This window comes from Chenopodium quinoa, unplaced genomic scaffold (genome assembly GCF_001683475.1).
Source record: "Chenopodium quinoa cultivar QQ74 unplaced genomic scaffold, ASM168347v1, whole genome shotgun sequence".
Taxonomy (NCBI): domain Eukaryota; kingdom Viridiplantae; phylum Streptophyta; class Magnoliopsida; order Caryophyllales; family Amaranthaceae; genus Chenopodium; species Chenopodium quinoa.
In genome coordinates, this window is record NW_018743518.1 from 1117257 (window position 1) to 1134398 (window position 17142).

Here is a 17142-nt window from a genome sequence, read left to right on the forward strand (position 1 = left end):
TGGTTTTTTATTTCCCTGGTGCTACAAGAAAAGTGAAATCGAGCCAGCAGAGGGGCTTCTTTGCCACTTCTGAAATTAGGGACTTGTTTTATACTTTACTCGGTATAATGGCTACAAAATCACTGGGTTACTCAATGTAAAATCAAAAGTGAACATTAATTCCAGTCAGAATATCAAAAATCAAGCCTACTTATACATCCTTAAGTGATTTGTTCACTGGCTCTTCTCATTTTCGTAACCTGCTGCTCTCCCTGTTCTACCAATCACAATAGGCTTCGGCATTGAGCCATCATGGTGTATATCCAGGCCTTGGTATGATCGCATGGCCAAAAATTCCGCCCCAGATTTTGGATCAATGTTGGCAAGGGTATTGACATCTTTGTCCCGAAGCCGGAGGGCCTTTTCTGTTGATATCGCCAAGGCAAGGCCTTCACTGTCATCAGCAATCTCTGTGAAAAAAACAAAATAATCAAATTAAGAAAAAAAATACATCAAGAAGGGTTCAGGCTTTAACCAAATGCTCGCTCAAGTTCTGGAAGTAACAAAGATGTTTTACAAGCATAGGAATGATGTTTCAATATTATTTACCAATAATCAACTATTTTGAGCTATATTTGTCTACAAAAGCAAATTTTGACATACTAGCTGACAACATGTACTTACCTTCATGATCAAGATCCTCAACATATCTACCTAGGATGAAAGAAAACCGCGGTTCATCCGTGCCTACTTCAACTCCGCATGATGGCATATTCATCAAATCCCTGAACTCCATTGTGTATGCCCCAGTCCACTGGCTACCTCTGAAGAATAACACACACTGCACATATTAAGATAATATATACTCTGTACAAGTTAACTTGAGACAGGAAAATTTGTTTGGTTGAATCTAGAAGCACTTACTAAGCCACTTATTGTCCATCCTATACTCATTTGAGAATTGATAAAGAAAGACTAAAATTCAGATAATTGCCATGAATAAAAACTACTGATTCTGTATGTATGTACAAGGGTGGAAAAAGAAAGTCAACCGAACGCAAGATGGTAGATATAAGACACATCCCTTAATGCTTTAACAGTATCTATGTGAGGATAGGTCAACAAGGTACTGTTAGAAATTAGCAATGTGTGGGTAACATTGTCAAAAATACAATTCAAATAGCCAAATACATTAAGATCATGTTATATTGAATGTGAACCTAAAGGGATACCAAAAATTACCAATCCTCTAGATGATATTTAGCCCAACAATCAATCAAAGCCTTAATCCCATAAGTGGGGACGGCTACATGAATCAAATTTGAAAGGAATTATACTCCATATACATATGCACAAGTCTGCAGATCAAATTGTAAAGGCAAACATAGTGATTACATGATATATTCCCCACCCCCCCCCCCTCCGCGCGGACCTCCTGAAGAGGTAAAAGCTGTGGACATGTATCAAATGTACATAACCACCCCACCCCACCCCCACCCACCCCCCCCCCCTCCAGAATAAATAAAAACTGCAACATGTAAAAATGTACATATGCGAAAGAAAGCACAAATCTGTAGAAAAGCTGAGCACAGTCATGAACTATCTTAAAATAAATAAATTATCTTCAAAATGCAGCACCTTTTAAAAGCAAGCATCGCCTCAAACGGAGTGATGATTGGAGCTAGGAACTCTTTGCTATCCAAAAGTGCAGTTTGTGCGCAAGAAACATAAACAAAAACATCGCACTGCCGACCAAAAAGGGAAATTATTACAGGTCAAATAATCAGAAGTCAGATAACACAAAATAAAAAAACTTAAATATGTGTGAAATCATCTACCTCGGGGAAGTTGGCAAGCTTTGCTGGGTTTGGCCTCCCTACAACAATCGTATAGGCCTTCTTCCCTGCTTTTGTGACCAAATCTTTCATTTGATGAATCATGTGAAGATAACCGGCTGCACAAAGAATAAGAGCATCAACACTTCAACAGCAATCAGAGATAATTGTATACAATCCAGAGAACTTAGGTAAAATAAACATTGCCGATTGAGAAAATTCAAGTGTCATATCGCCAGTCAACGAACGAAGTGTACCTACACCAAGGGTTCCAACCAAAATTCCAACAATACCAGCATCCTTTGCCTTCTCCACCAAGTAGTATCTGAAAGCACATTATAAGTTCAGATCGTCAAACTGCACAGAAATCCTTGCATCACCCAACTTGTGCATCTAGGGAAAGGAATGACTTACAGGACAGAGAGATCATGTTCAACATAAATAACAAGATGAAAAGTTTACTTGTATATTACCTACGTTGTAGAATCCTAGTTATTTGGGATACATCTGTTATTAGGGACTTCTCTGCAGGAACATATCTCACTGAAACAAAAACAAAGACTTTTATATTACATGAAAGCCACAAAATCAAAATTTCAGCAAATTTTTTAGTTCTCGTCTTTGGAACTTGACAATTTCATTTTCACAATGGGAATAAACTACTCTAATACATCAAATGAATTGCCGAATGTTTTTACAAATGCATCACACCGGTGTGAGGAGAAGTAATTTGCCAATAAATATCCGTTTGCATTAAAATAGCCATAAACATATGTCTTATATATGCTTCATTGAGAAAATGGGGTGTTCAGAGTTTCTTCATTTACATCAAATTATATCAACAACCATCAGCTTTTGAAAAAAGGTAACAAATCTAGTGTAAGTATATAAGCTATGCCTAGCAGATTATAAAATCCTAACATCTTACATAACAAAAAGTTACCTAGTTGTGAGTTGTTTTTGTTTTGCTTAAAGCCCCCTCCCCTCTCTACTAACCACTCAGTCAACTGGATCCTATTCCTTGATTCTATATGAAGAAAATTGTTCAGAAAAAAAAAAATATTATAAAATTGAAAAGGAGTATACTCAAAGGAGGACAAAGCAGAGACCTATACAGAAAGATTGCAAGCCAACTAAGGGTACAACATCAGAAGCAAGTCTCAGAAAAACGTAATCGGAGGCAATAACAGCAACACGAGTTTCATATAAGAACCATACCAATTTCACATGCATTAAGAGTCAGCACTACATTTGCAAATGCTGAATTATCTAGTCCAATCCAAAAAACCAAGTAATCCTCAATTCGTTGACCATGTGGTATATTCCAAGTGAGACCACTGATGCTGTAAGATGTATGAACTTCAGCATCACCAGCTTCAGGGAAACTAGAAAGGTTATTAACAACTTCAGCTTGTCCATTGGATGTCATCTGCCCTGTGGGTGGAGCAACAGTCGAAGACAGAACACTAGCACAATTAATATCTAACTTGGATGAAGACGTTGACAATTTTAATGCTTCATCTTCTAATGTTCCCTTCAGATCATGTATTGCATATGTATATTCCAGTCCTAAGAGAACCTAAGCAAACATAAGCGGAGACAATAGACTAATAATCAAATTTGCGAGGTATGTAAAGGTGACACAAATGAGATAATATTTTGCATGTTAAGTACAGAATGAATAAATAAAGAAATTTAGCGAAGAAAAAAAAAGGAAGCATAATTGATATAAAGAACATTTTCAAATGAGTTTGTTCTCGTACCAGAATAGGCTTGTTGCAACTTGAAGCAAAAGTGCAGATCTTCTGTGCACAGTCAGAAACATTTATACACGCCTTTCCAAATACAAAAAATGCTGGAAGAGTTGATGTCCTGCAGTAAGCCAGCACCCAAAAGCTAAATAGAAACAAGAGGCAATCTATATGCAAGAAAACTTTGCCAGATAAACACAGGAAATGGCAATATGTGGAAACATGACAACAAAGAAAAAGAAACAGCATCAATTACTTGATTACTCTACAGTTGCATCTCAAACATGCTATGAATAGATGAGACACGATGTACACACTCACATTCGAAGTACTATACTAGTACAATTATAGGCCAATTTGAAAAGAGTTTCTATTTCCTAAGATATTAATAACAAATTCATCACTTTCCTACACCATCCCTCCTTACTTTCCCATTCAATACAACAGTTAACACCTAACCATGCATGCCAAGGATATATTCAAATACACGTGCAAATTCCTTTATTAAGACAATGGAGTCTAATAGTAATGTAAAATTAGACACCAAAAGAGTATATTAGAGGATAAGTTATAGTTCAGACTATAGAAGGTTAATATCAATAAAAGATAAATTACCGTTTCACACTAACTATTAATAACTATGCAACGGCCAAATACCTATGCCATACCATTGAAGCACACATGAGCACGCACACAATAATTCAATGCAATTCAGCTATACCCTTGCTTTCACAACCATAGACTAAGGATTCAATTCAATTTTCTATATGTTCACAAAAAACACAAGCACAACAATACCAAAACTATAAATAATCACTTACGGGCTCAAACAAGTATGTCCATAATGTACAACGCATTCGGCATTGATGTGTGCCGCCCCAACCTCATCAACACAACAGCTACCATAAGCTGTATCAGCCATAACATACAAACCCACATCCCTCTTTCCCTCCACAAGGGTTCCACCTCTGTCATCATCATCACATTTTCGAAGTGCTCGAAGCTTTTCTCGAAGTTCTTTTACAACTCTGATCGAATCTTTCAACAATTCATCAGGAAACTGGTAGTTCATATCCATCCACAAATAAGTTCACAAATAATATTGTTTTTATTATAAGATTAGAATCAAATTAAACAATACCCAAGTAAACCCTAGTCTTCAAATCACCCCACCCCCAACAAAAAAACCAATTATACATACACATTAGTGGAAATTTACATAAAACTAAAAATGGGTATCTTAATATAATTCATGAAACCAAGTTAAGTTCAAGAAACACTAGGGCAATTCTACTAAAAATACCAAAGATCCAAACTTTAATTTTCAGATATACAGATTATTAATTGGGATTAAAGCATGATAAGAACAGCAAATGGGGGTGGGGGGACAATAGTTTCTTACTTAATTAAGCTGAAAAACTGAACAAACAACAATTAAGAAGAACAAAATTAAATTTTTAAAAAGTTATAAAGAAGAACCTGAAGTGCAACTCTAGTGAAATTATGAGAGTGGATATAATCTGCAGTTCGATCAATTTCAAAATTTGCTTCGAAATCCATTTCAGGGAGAAATGAGGAGAGAGAAAATAGGGAAGACGTATTTCCTCTGTTCTTTCTCTGAAAATGGCGGCTTTCATGAAAGCACGTGAAGTGCACATGACTAGTTCTGGTTTAATTTTGGACTACCCACCACGAAAACCCGATTGAAATGACATAGGCCCAAAAGAGAAGAAAAGGAATATGGAGTAATTGAAAGGAAGGGTGTAAATACAAGTTTCTCTCCGTGAAAATACAAGTTTCTCCTATTATGTTTTCGTAAATAAATCAATAACTTTTTTATTAATATGGGCTTTATAATTGATGATGATTGGATAAAATTGTTGATTTATTTCCGAAAATGTCATGTAATAAACAAAAATTGTTTATCACTGAATTGGGACAAACTCGAAAGGTGAGATCGTCTATTAAATTATTCTTTAGGGCAAATCAAGCAGCAAATTTGATAGCAAAAGTTGATCATCTTTCGTGTCTCAAGCCTTGTTACGCTATCTTCACCAATTTGATTGTAAAGTTGTGGTTCCTTAACATTGAGTACTAGTATGTTTATCGTTCGAAAGGATAAGTTAACTTAATCTTTGCATACGAGTTCACAAATGAGTTAGGTTAGTGTTGAGTTGACCTACTTTTCAATCTTATTAATGTGAAATAAATTTGAAAATATATGTTTCCTCTAAACTTGGTAAAATTGAATCGTATCTAAAATGATTTAAGCACACCAAAAATTGATCTTGGCATCACCTCCGTGTGAGAATAACATTCGAATTTGTGTTCTCACAACATATTTGCCAAAATCAATTAGTGGTGTATCTAAATTAGTTTCCTTAGTTTTCAATCCAAACTCTACACTAAAATGCACGACATGATTATATCTTAACTAAATTGATATAACACAAGATTTATTTAACAAATTAAATGTTGATGTAGGTAATCATAATAATTAATGAGCAATTTAATTATAAAAAATACTATACATAGTCCTTAGGGCTACATATAAGCATTAAAAACACTCTTAAAAATTGTTTAAATTTAGAAAATCATGACAAAAACACACTAATTACACTGATCTACGTGTGTTTTTGATCATGAATTCTTAATTTCATACAATTTTAAGAGTATTTTTAATGTTTATAATCAGCCCATATATAGCATTACCCTTTAATTATTAGCTTAAATATAAAATAAATTAAACCAAATAATTCGATTGCCACCTTAATTTTATTCCGAATGCTCGGCCCAAAAAATAAAGTTTTTCTAACGCATAAAAACCTAGGCTCCGAGCCCATATTCACAAATTACAGATTTTCACACTACATTCTATCATCTCATGTTTCATCCACCCAAAATCAGCAACATCACCCCCTTCAAAAATACTAATCCAAATTTTGCAACATCAAATTCAAACCCTTTTTCTGAATTCCAAAAACAAATTTGAAGTAATGTTACAATCCATAATTGGAGCAAGCAGTATAACACTCCTGAGTGCAGTGTCATGCAAAGCAAAGGGAAGAACAAGCTCCAATGGCAATGGCAAGGTCAAAATAGTAAAAGTGTTGGAGAGAGAAAATAGGAAACAAAAAAATGGTGGGTTTGGAGATAAGAAGAAGGAGGAGCCTTTGTGGCAATGTGTAAAACAATGTGGGGCCTGCTGTAAGCTTTCTAAGGGTCCCAGTTTTGTCACCCCTGAAGAAATTTTTGAGAACCCTTCTGATATTGAGGTTATTATCACCTATTTCTCAATTAATAGTTTTTGATTAATTTTGTTTATATTTATGTTGTGCAATTATTTCTAACTTGCAAATTGTAGTATGAATTATATTTTGCGGTTTTTTTTTTTCAAAATTGCAAAAGAATGATTATTTTGATAGTAAATTTGGGTGGAATTGATTTATTTTTCTTCAAATTTTGGTGCAAATTCTGCACTTTATGGGTTTAATTTAGTAGTAAAATTGAGTTGAGGAAACAAGGCGAAAGTTATTCTTAAATGTTGGATGAAATTATATCAAGAGAGTAGAACTTGAAATCATACATTTAACAAGTGGTCATATATATTAGCAAAAGAATTCATATTAGTGGGATTATGTTAGTTTTTTGGGTTCATGGAAGTCTCACCGTCACTAAGCTAAGGTTTCGTTTGATTTGATGGAAAACATTTTCGACTAGAAATAATTCTGTGGAAATATTCAAGTGGAAACACAACTGCAAATTGGTTTTCCATTGTTTGGTTTATAACAAGAAAAGCTACAGAGAAAAGAAAAGGCAAAATTACACTTGGTAACTAGAATTATAGGCAGCTAGTACTATCGGCATGAACTTGTCACTGTAAACAACAATTTAGCACCAACTTGTTCATTGAAAAATAGTTCATGATTTCTGGCCAAATGAATCCATACCATTGTAGAACTGTTAAGGAGCTGACCGAGAGATGAAATGAAGAATCCGAGTTACTTAGAACGAGAAGGAATTCATGGCTAATGAGATAGAGTAATTTATAATAATACAATTTTATGCTATATATATATGTAATTTGTTACTTTGATTTTTCCTTATCTTTAGCTTGATTGATTATATATTTACCAAATGTTTGTGTACAGCTTTATAAAAGCTTGGTAGGTACAGATGGATGGTGCATCCACTTTGATAAGAGCACGAGGTCATGCTCTATTTATGACGGTGAGGCACCTTTCAGTCATACTTGTATTAAGATTATTTGGTTATGAAGTTTGGCTATAATTCAAACCCTCAAGCTTATTGAAGAAACTTTCAGACCGGCCATATTTTTGCCGTGTGGAGCCAGAAGTCTTCCAGAATCTGTATGGAATTACCAAGAGGAAATTCAACAAGGAAGCTTGCAGGTCTTTTACTGGGTTTTTTCTTATCTTGTTATTATTGCATTAGTTTAATTAAATTAACGTGAATTTGCCTTTTCTGGTCAACTTATGGCAGTTTTTGTAAGGACACAATCAAATCAATTTATGGTGCAGATTCGGAAGAGTTGGATAGGTTCAACAAGGCTATAAGAAGCTGAAATTTCTAGTGCCAAAAGCCTGAAATGATGTTGCCATATTATGTGATTACGAGAATACGAGGTCAGTCTTCTCCTTTGAACATGTTTATACACAAGGTATTTTTCATTTAGTAATTATCATCGTGTGTATACACAAGGTATGATCTCCATGGAAAATGTTGTGAGGGTAAATTAGAAATTCACTGAGGTCAGAGTCCTTCAGAATGCATCATAAGGAGTCTGCCTGAATCAGTTAACCTTTTAAGAGTTATACTGCCTGGGATAATCCTTTGGCCTTTGATTCTGAAGTCAGGGAACTATTCTTTCTAGAGAGGTTGGGGGGGGGGGGGGTATTCCTTATTACAGAACATCTTAAGATAACAGGCTTATTAATTTGAAGTTGAGTCCATTATGTGGGTATTTTCGTTTCACTTGTAAATTAGGCCAGGCTAAAAACCAACTCAAACAAGTTTATGGCCAATGGTACTGATTTAAATAAAAAAAGCATTCTAATATTTCCTCACTTGATTAAAATTCTACAGTATTTAGATAGTTTTGAAAGATTTGCAAGAATGGTGGCAATAATCTGCATTTCGCTCTATGGTACGGAAGATGAGTATAGTTAAGGTTGATTATTTGAGAGTGCAGGTTGCTCTCTGCTGATATAATGCTGCTTTCTGGCCAGTGATGTGACTGAGCAGCATATCGATTAATTATCTAATGAGCTGTGTATATAATTTCCTACAATCATAGACGCTGCTTGTGAAAAGCTGAAGAATCACAGTGGGATAGACAGCATGCTTAAGGATCAATACGTGCTTTAGCATATAGTAATAGGGAGCAGATTATTCTCCCAATGCAAAATATATGAGTATCAATTTTGTTTGGGCCAAAATGGCAAGCTGATGATCAATCTTATTCAGTTATGTCTTCAGTGTGTGACTGTAACTGATGCTGCTAGATTGTAATATTTTTGCCTATTTAGGAATATTACAGTCTTGCAGAGACACCAGTGTAAAGCTAAATATTCAATTTTCTAAGCATTGGTGATTCTGATTTTCACCTGAACCTTTTTTTGTGAATTTTTACTCGTTAATATTCTGATTTCTGAAGTCATTTACATAGATGGGAAACTCCAAATTTGTACTAATTGTGATCACAACTCGAATTAAGTAACACATATTGCCTATTAGCTGCATCGTATACATGCCTATAGAGGAGGTCTGACTGCACCGTACCAGATGAGCTATTGCTTGCTTAGATACCTGTAGATTTCGGGTTGAAGATCGAGTAAACCACTTCCTTCGCTGCAAATAAAATGACCAATTCAGTCAAGATTATTTAGCTACACAACAGATACTAAAACGTGGGGCTTGGGCATATGACAAATTGACAAAATTATAGTCAAGCCATGATTTTAACATATCAATTCTGGACTTAAAGTTAGACTTATCACCTAATTGTTCTTGGATTTCACATTGATGATGGTAGGGAAGAGTCGTGTCTTAACTGTCTAATGAAGTGATGGAAAGCTGGAAACAGCTCGATCCGAGATTGAAAGGTGGTGAAGTACTGGTGCATATAGTGATAGTCTTGATTCTTAAATAATGGAAGGTGAAGAAGATCTTGCAAGGAGGGACACATGTTAAGGCTATTTAGTAGAGTTGAATTCGGGTTTAGTTGTATTCATGCAGTCCATGTCGAATTTGGGTTTCTCTTAGTAGCTTTACGCGAGGTAAGGTTCATATTAACTTAGCCTCGAATTTGGGTGGTGTTCGTCATGTCGTAATATCATGCTATTTGAGGTGGTGAATGTTATGTTTGGATTAGGTTTGGTTTAGACCGTTTATCAAGGTTGAGACATGTTAGCGCCTATCGTAAGCTAGGTTTTCATGAAATATCAATCAATGTCGGACATATTAATTTCAGAATTAAGCCAATTTTTCAAACCGGGTCAATATCCACAAGGCTATTGAAAGTAAGGTCAGTCTCATTCAAGTACTATAAAACAAATATGGTGGCCCTTAAAGAGTACGAGCGTGAAATAATGGTGACCTTTATTCATTGTTATACCATTACATATTTCCATGAAATCATACCTCCACAATTATGGAGTGGAGCCTCTCCCATACTTTCTCAAAATCACTATCAATCCAAATTAATGGGAATTGGAAAAGTCTTCAAAGACTAACAATGTTCTACTGTCAATTTAAGCTTAAAATTCTGAATTTTATCTTAACATTTTGGGGTTTCAATTAACTGCAATGTGCCAATATTGAGAAAGCTATTCCTCTCATTTTCAATCCCTAGTTGTCAAAGTCACTTAACCCTTTTTACATCCTCACCACCTAGTTTTGGCCTCGCTGTGGGAGGTGAAGGGCGTCTTCCTAATTAATTCTCTGTACCCCACAACGTGTAGATACGTACAAGTTATTATGAAAATCAATCAATATATATGAATTAAGGACCCGTTACTGTTTAAGGTGCGAAATATTATACGAGAGTCCAAAAATCAAATCATATCCTTTAGCTTTATAAAAACTGTCCTTCCATTGTGCCATGCAAACATCAACACTCCTTTCCATAATTCTTATCAGAGTCACTTTTATTTCCTTCCATGGGTTCCTTAGAACTGCAACCCACAACCCAAACCCACCAACCCGACCCAGAAAAACCCAACCCGGATATCGATGATGACTACATTTCTCCGATCGAAGAGGTCCGGCTAACGGTCACCAATACCGATGACCCGACCCTACCGGTATGGACCTTCCGAATGTGGTTCTTGGGCCTCATTTCTTGTGCAGTCCTCTCATTTTTGAACCAGTTCTTTTCTTACAGGACTGAACCCCTGGTTATAACCCAAATCACAGTCCAAGTAGCTGCTCTGCCCATTGGTCAGTTCATGGCCCATGTCCTCCCTCGGACCGTGTTTCATATCCCCGGGTTTGGGGCCCGAACATTTTCACTTAACCCCGGCCCATTTAACGTCAAGGAACATGTACTTATAACCATATTTGCTAATGCTGGAAGTGCTTCAGCTTATGCTGTCTTAATAGTTGATATTATTAAGGCCTTTTACATTCGGAAAATATCATTTTTAGCTGGTTGGATTCTTATTATCACTACTCAGGTATTCATTAAATCATTTTTCCTAAATTATTCTAAATTTAATTTCTAGTACTTTGATTAATTAATCTATAAGGTTCATGTAAACATGCTATGTTTTTTTTTTTTTTTTTTTTTTTTTTTTTTTTTTTTTTCGTTTTCATCAGGTATTAGGATATGGTTGGGCAGGTTTAATGAGGAAGTATGTAGTCGAGCCTGCCCATATGTGGTGGCCTAGCACTCTTGTGCAAGTCTCTCTATTTAGGTAAATATGTACAAATTTAATGGAGAATTTTTTATGTTACATGATAAGATTTGATACTATCAAATAGGCTTTCGTGCAGATGTACGTATGCACGTACACTAGTAGAGAACGCGCATAGAACCAACGATTCTTTTCAGTTCCCATAGGCCATAACATCTAATTTATTTGATGCAGGGCCTTGCATGAGAAGGATGACAAGGATGAGAGGCGCATATCAAGGTCAAAGTTTTTTATGATCGCGCTATTATGCAGCTTTTTGTGGTATGCAGTTCCTGGTTACCTGTTCTCAACACTTACGAGTGTATCATGGGTCTGCTGGGTATTTTCAAAATCAGTCACAGCACAACAACTAGGCTCGGGGATGAAAGGCCTCGGTCTAGGGGCCGTAACACTAGACTGGTCTGCCGTGGCATCCTACTTAGGCAGCCCTCTTATAACCCCATTCTTTGCCATTGCAAATGTGTGTGCAGGCTATGTTATGATAGTATACATCTTCGTTCCTATAGCATATTGGGGATTTGATTTGTATGGTGCTCGAAAATTTCCCATTTTCTCTTCACATTTATTCACAGCTCAAGGCCAACCCTATAACATTTCAACTATTGTCAATGATAAATTTGAACTAGATCTAACAGAGTATCAGAAACAAGGACAAATCCATATGAGTGTGTTCTTTGCATTTAGTACTTATGCCTTTGGATTCGCTGCCATAGCAGCCACTATCACTCATGTCACCGTCTTCTATGGAAGGTAATGTTACTTATTTACTTGAACTTCTAATCCTGTTCAATTGTTCATTAGGCTATAATCATCTCTAAGACTTGATAATGACATGTAGTAAAACGTTCAACTATCAGGGAAATACTCGAAAGATATCGTGCATCGTACACAAGCAAGGAAGATATTCATACCAGACTAATGAAGAAGTACAAAGATGTACCATCAAGTTGGTTCTACCTTCTTCTTGGGTTAACAGTAGCAATTTCTTTTCTTCTCTCTATTTTCTTAAAAGATCAAGTTCAAATTCCTTGGTGGGCTCTCCTCTTTGCCTGTGGCTTGGCATTCATTTTCACCCTTCCTATCAGCATCATAACCGCAACAACAAACATGGTAAGTTAGTGACCGGAAATGAAAAGGAATGATAAAGAACTACGGAGTACTTATATGTTAGAAAAAGAACTAATACCGACTATGATTGAAAGAAGTTTCCTATCACATAGGCAATGAATTTTAAGAAGTATTATGAAATCAATGCTTACAAAAACTTAACTATAACTCGGCTTCATGTTCTATGTGCAGGAACCAGGACTGAATATTGTTACAGAGTACATTATGGGTATTATATTACCAGGAAAACCAATTGCCAATGTGTGTTTCAAAGTTTATGGTTACATGAGCATGTCACAAGCTATATCTTTCCTCAGTGATTTTAAGCTAGGACACTACATGAAGATCCCGCCAAGATCGATGTTTTTGGTTCAGGTATAACTCTTACTCAGTAATTGTTGAATCAGGGCATTGCAGCAGCAGCAGTTTACATGTATCTAACAAAGTCAGATTACTAGGAGTCAAAACAAGTGATTTTAGCCCTGCTTTATATACAGAATATGCCATATCTCACATTTTTAGCCCTTTTTACATGATCTTGCAGCTCATAGGAACTATTCTTGCTGGTACAATCAACATTGCAGTAGCATGGTGGTTGCTCAACTCGATACACAATATATGCCAGGATAATCTGCTTCCACCTAACAGTCCTTGGACATGTCCTGGTGACCGCGTATTTTTTGATGCTTCTGTTATATGGGGGTTAGCAGGTCCTAAAAGGATATTTGGAGATCTTGGACCTTACAAGGCCTTAAATTGGTTCTTTCTAGGAGGTGCACTAGGACCGATTATAGTTTGGCTCCTTCACAAGGCTTTCCCTAAGCAATCATGGATTCTATTGATCAATCTGCCTATACTTTTCAGCGCGACATCTTCTATGCCACCAGCAACAACTCTCAACTACAATGCCTGGATCGTAGTTGGAACGATTTTCAACTTAATCATATTTCGTTACAGGAAACTGTGGTGGCAAAGATACAACTATATTCTTTCAGCAGCCTTGGATGCTGGGGTTGCCTTCATGGGAGTTCTGTTGTACTTAGCACTAGTTATGGAGGATAAAAACTTGACCTGGTGGGGTACTAACGGCGAGCACTGCAATCTAGCAACATGTCCAACAGCTAAGGGTATCAAGGTTGATGGATGCCCTATCCACTAGTTCTTGTTCATGTACAGAATTTAACATAGAACTTCTGTTTGATACTTGTATAATACAGCGCGAGAGCTAAGAGTCTAAGACTCCTAAGTCCTAAAACTTGTAACAAAATACCAATATGACAAATGATTGAGTATAAGTTTCGATCCAAGTTTTATTGGAGCGACTATAGTTTACTAGCACAGTTTGCACACCACTAATCTGATAGTCTGAACTCAGAACAACGTATGTTCAAATTAATAATTTCCACAATTACGTATAAAAATGAAAGCTAGCTATGCAAAGTTGACCAAGTGTAGTGGGACAATGGACAATAAGATAAGAAGAATGACAATGTAAGCAAAATTTGATCTCACGTCAACTTACTGATTTTCGAACCTTCTAAAATTATATACAGAGTACTGAAAGCAATACATATATAATAATGTAATGTAAACTAGCTATGCAAAGTTGACTAATAATATTTTACAAATCATTTTTTTATATATGTATGTTATTTTAGATGAACTACTACAAGAGGGGGGGTGAATGGTAGTAGGTTCCAATCGCGAAACTTATGCGGAAATTAAAAACAAAACGTAAAGGAACTTAAAGCACAAAGCAAGTTTTACGAGGAAACCATCCAGTGCCTAACTGGAAGTAAAACCTCGGCCCTATTGGGACTTATAAACAAATTCCACTATAATAGGCAACTCTCCTAGTACAACCTATTACACAGACCTTTGCTTTGCAAGTTCCGCCACGGACACTTGACTCTATGATAGGACACTTCCTACCAGACCTAAGACACTTCTCAGGACCCTTTTTCTCCCTTTACCCAGGAAACTTCCTAGGTGACCCAAGACACTTCTCAGGTTCCTTTCACTCACTGTGCACTCACAGCTACCACTCGAATTTTACCAGATTTCAAACTCATACACAAGCGTGAATTTAAGAGAATTCACAATCTCACCCCAAAATACAAAACACTCAAAACCCTTTTTCCCATTACAAGATCTCATCGAATATCCCTAAATACATATCTATGAATAAAGAGATAAAACTAATATGTTGAACACTCAAGATCTGTCTGGAACTCACTAGACGTACTGTAACCAAAAACCTGATAGGAACTTTGACCAGGAGGACTGACTTAGCTTCGTGATGAAGGATAAAACCATTAAGCACGACCACTACACTTCGTCAGCCTCAACTTTGAATGAATGCATATGAGCATATTTATAGTACACTCGAATTATTCATTTCATCTTGAAAAAGATAGATTTTCTGAAAAGATAAGTTTAAAAGATATTTTCTAAAAATCAGTTTTCCGAAAATATATCTTTTTGTTAAGAATAAAAACTGTCAATAATAATAAGATAAACTTAGCATAAAATCAGATTTTATTCAAAACTTATCTTTTTGTTTAAAATACTTTTTAAACAATCTTATCTTTTTCCAAAAGGGATTTATTAGAAGATAAATATCTTTATTCAGTAAAACCAAATCCCTAAAAGATATGCACGTATAAGGTAAATATATATATCATTAAAACCGACTTTTAACGACGTTCATACTTAAGTTCCTATTAGGTTCCTGAACTCTGACAGTCTCTGAGTTCCTGACAAGTCAGTTACTCTAATTTCATTGACTGTTTGGAATTCACCTTGGTTCTATATAGACTTGTTCCAGACCGACTTTTATGTCCAACATACTTACATGAATCCTAGAGCAATATACTTCTATTTCTCTGTCTTCATGTTGCTTCTCTGAAACTCTTGTTCTGGAATCCTGTAGTCTTGATATATTCTGGATCTTAGGGTTTTCCCCAGCATTACACCGAAACCAGGTCGTTACAACCCGTTTTGAAGTTCCTGTTAAGAAACTTCTGGAAGTTCCATTTCTGGAACTCTTCTTCTAAATTTACTTGTATCCTCATGGATCCTCTAAAGTTCCTCTGTTTCAATTCCTACTTCAGCCCTCAACGCTTACTGAACCTGCAAACATCACAACACTAGAAAATCCTTATTAAATGGAAGTTTGCTCAATTCTTAACATCATCATCAAAACCTCATAAGGATCAACAAGTTGTCCCTTTTTGATGATGACGAACTGAGCAAACTTCTGAGAATAACAAAGTAAAACAGAAGGTTAGTTTTTTATTTATAAAAACAATAAAGAAAACTAAACTAAATTAAAAGACTCCTACACATACATAACCTATATATGTATAGGATACTTACCTTATGAAGCTAACATATGTAAACACATGTTTACATAGTTACCTTCATGGTCCCTTAGCCATCATCATGCTTATCAACCATAACACTTATCGTTGTTCTTGTTCCTCTATTGCTTATCCTATATTGCTCAAGTTCCTTACATATATACCTGTCATTACTCAGGTTCCTTGTATCCTGTTCCAAGCATAATTTGCTTTTTCTATGCACAACTTAACATACACGTTAGATAGATAATCATCATTAGTTTATAATCATCAAAACCTAATTGCTCAACAATTTCCCCCTTTTTGATGATGACAAACTATTGATGCTCATCACATATTAAAGGATAATCGTTGTACATTTATTCCCCCTTAGTTTTTCAAGGAAATAACATTTAAACAAGTTAAGAACATACACAAGAACTTAATAGTTAGGAACTTAGCAATACACATCATTTATCAATATATAAATACTTTCAACAATCATGATGTAATAACTTTAGACTTAATTACTGCATACCATAAGCATCATACATATTCTTCCCCCTTTTGTCATTATCAAAAAGGGTATTGTTCCACACGTTTGTTTTTCGTAAATTATATGCACTTAAAGTCATATGTCACACCTACCACCATATAATAAGTAAGTATATACTAGTTAAACACTTGTTGTTCCTAAAAGCCTCAAGGTACTCACTTTTCAAACACGGATACCATTTCCACACTAACTTCCAACTCACAATCCAAAGGCCCAACTTCAAAACCCTTAATTGAACTTGACAAATAAGAAGTTAAAATTCAAGTAAAGATCAGAGCTAAAAAGTTAGAAATGGATTGCATGAATAGACCAATTAAAGCGCAAGCTTAAAGGATATATAAAGAAGCATATGGAACAAAATAAGTAGAGGGAACGTGAAGTGGAATTTGTGCTCTTCGTTTAAACCTTTTGAGATGAGAACCGCCACATCGTACTTTATCTCAAACTCTTGAATCTCCTATTGAACACAACACATATTCATCTTGCCAATTGATAACCAAGTTCCCTTACCTTAACCACCAACTTCTTTGAGGAACATTCTCCATACTGGAACTTAAATAGATTTCAGTTTCATCATAATCAAGTTCCTTCGTCGTTTATTATTGTTCCTTCACTAGCTCACCAAGTATACGAGTA

At 35.6% G+C, this 17142-nt stretch overlaps 3 protein-coding genes across 7 annotated transcripts; 2 read left to right on the forward strand and 1 right to left on the reverse strand.

Annotated features, from left to right (window-relative positions):
* Positions 1 to 33: 33 nt before the first annotated feature.
* LOC110740050 (2-(3-amino-3-carboxypropyl)histidine synthase subunit 2-like) lies at positions 34 to 5207 on the reverse strand. The gene is made up of 10 exons (XM_021920535.1): positions 5045 to 5207; positions 4387 to 4625; positions 3578 to 3686; positions 3033 to 3393; positions 2288 to 2357; positions 2072 to 2139; positions 1818 to 1933; positions 1618 to 1724; positions 664 to 803; positions 34 to 449 (listed from the first exon to the last, which is right to left on the reverse strand). Exons 1-10 carry the CDS (start codon positions 5123 to 5125, stop codon positions 214 to 216), a joined length of 1527 nt encoding a protein of 508 aa, XP_021776227.1. The 5' UTR covers positions 5126 to 5207; the 3' UTR covers positions 34 to 213.
* A 1097-nt stretch (positions 5208 to 6304) lies between these two features.
* On the forward strand, positions 6305 to 9255 carry LOC110740052. Of its 5 annotated transcripts, none has more exons than XR_002514977.1 (5): positions 6312 to 6840; positions 7717 to 7795; positions 7890 to 7977; positions 8069 to 8211; positions 8672 to 9255. XR_002514977.1 is itself a non-coding variant. In XM_021920538.1 (4 exons), the coding sequence occupies exons 1-4, from the start codon at positions 6562 to 6564 to the stop codon at positions 8123 to 8125; spliced, it is 465 nt and encodes a 154-aa protein (XP_021776230.1). In that variant the 5' UTR covers positions 6305 to 6561; the 3' UTR covers positions 8126 to 9255. The 5 variants fall into 5 exon arrangements, 2 of the variants coding, with proteins under 2 accessions (XP_021776230.1, XP_021776229.1); XR_002514978.1 differs by having other exon boundaries at positions 8883 to 9255; XR_002514976.1 differs by having other exon boundaries at positions 6313 to 6840; positions 8778 to 9255.
* Positions 9256 to 10544: 1289 nt separating this feature from the next.
* On the forward strand, positions 10545 to 13949 carry LOC110740051 (oligopeptide transporter 4-like). Its single transcript, XM_021920536.1, has 6 exons — positions 10545 to 11262; positions 11405 to 11502; positions 11677 to 12252; positions 12360 to 12612; positions 12802 to 12984; positions 13154 to 13949. Exons 1-6 carry the CDS (start codon positions 10747 to 10749, stop codon positions 13766 to 13768), a joined length of 2241 nt encoding a protein of 746 aa, XP_021776228.1. The 5' UTR covers positions 10545 to 10746; the 3' UTR covers positions 13769 to 13949.
* Positions 13950 to 17142: the final 3193 nt, after the last annotated feature.

Excerpts from the sequence above, each read along its gene's own strand:
- LOC110740050 (XM_021920535.1), bottom strand. The coding sequence starts at position 5,125 with ATGGATTTCGAAGCAAATTTTGAAATTGATCGAACTGCAGATTATATC. Across the intron at positions 3,687-4,386 it reads GGACATACTTGTTTGAGCCC|GACATCAACTCTTCCAGCAT; the intron begins GTAAGTGATTAT and ends GGCTTACTGCAG. Across the intron at positions 1,934-2,071 it reads GGTTGGAACCCTTGGTGTAG|CCGGTTATCTTCACATGATT; the intron begins GTACACTTCGTT and ends TTCTTTGTGCAG.
- LOC110740052 (XM_021920537.1), top strand. The coding sequence starts at position 6,562 with ATGTTACAATCCATAATTGGAGCAAGCAGTATAACACTCCTGAGTGCA. Across the intron at positions 6,841-7,716 it reads AGAACCCTTCTGATATTGAG|CTTTATAAAAGCTTGGTAGG; the intron begins GTTATTATCACC and ends GTTTGTGTACAG. Across the intron at positions 7,796-7,889 it reads GTCATGCTCTATTTATGACG|ACCGGCCATATTTTTGCCGT; the intron begins GTGAGGCACCTT and ends AGAAACTTTCAG.
- LOC110740051 (XM_021920536.1), top strand. The coding sequence starts at position 10,747 with ATGGGTTCCTTAGAACTGCAACCCACAACCCAAACCCACCAACCCGAC. Across the intron at positions 11,263-11,404 it reads TTCTTATTATCACTACTCAG|GTATTAGGATATGGTTGGGC; the intron begins GTATTCATTAAA and ends CGTTTTCATCAG. Across the intron at positions 12,613-12,801 it reads TAACCGCAACAACAAACATG|GAACCAGGACTGAATATTGT; the intron begins GTAAGTTAGTGA and ends TTCTATGTGCAG.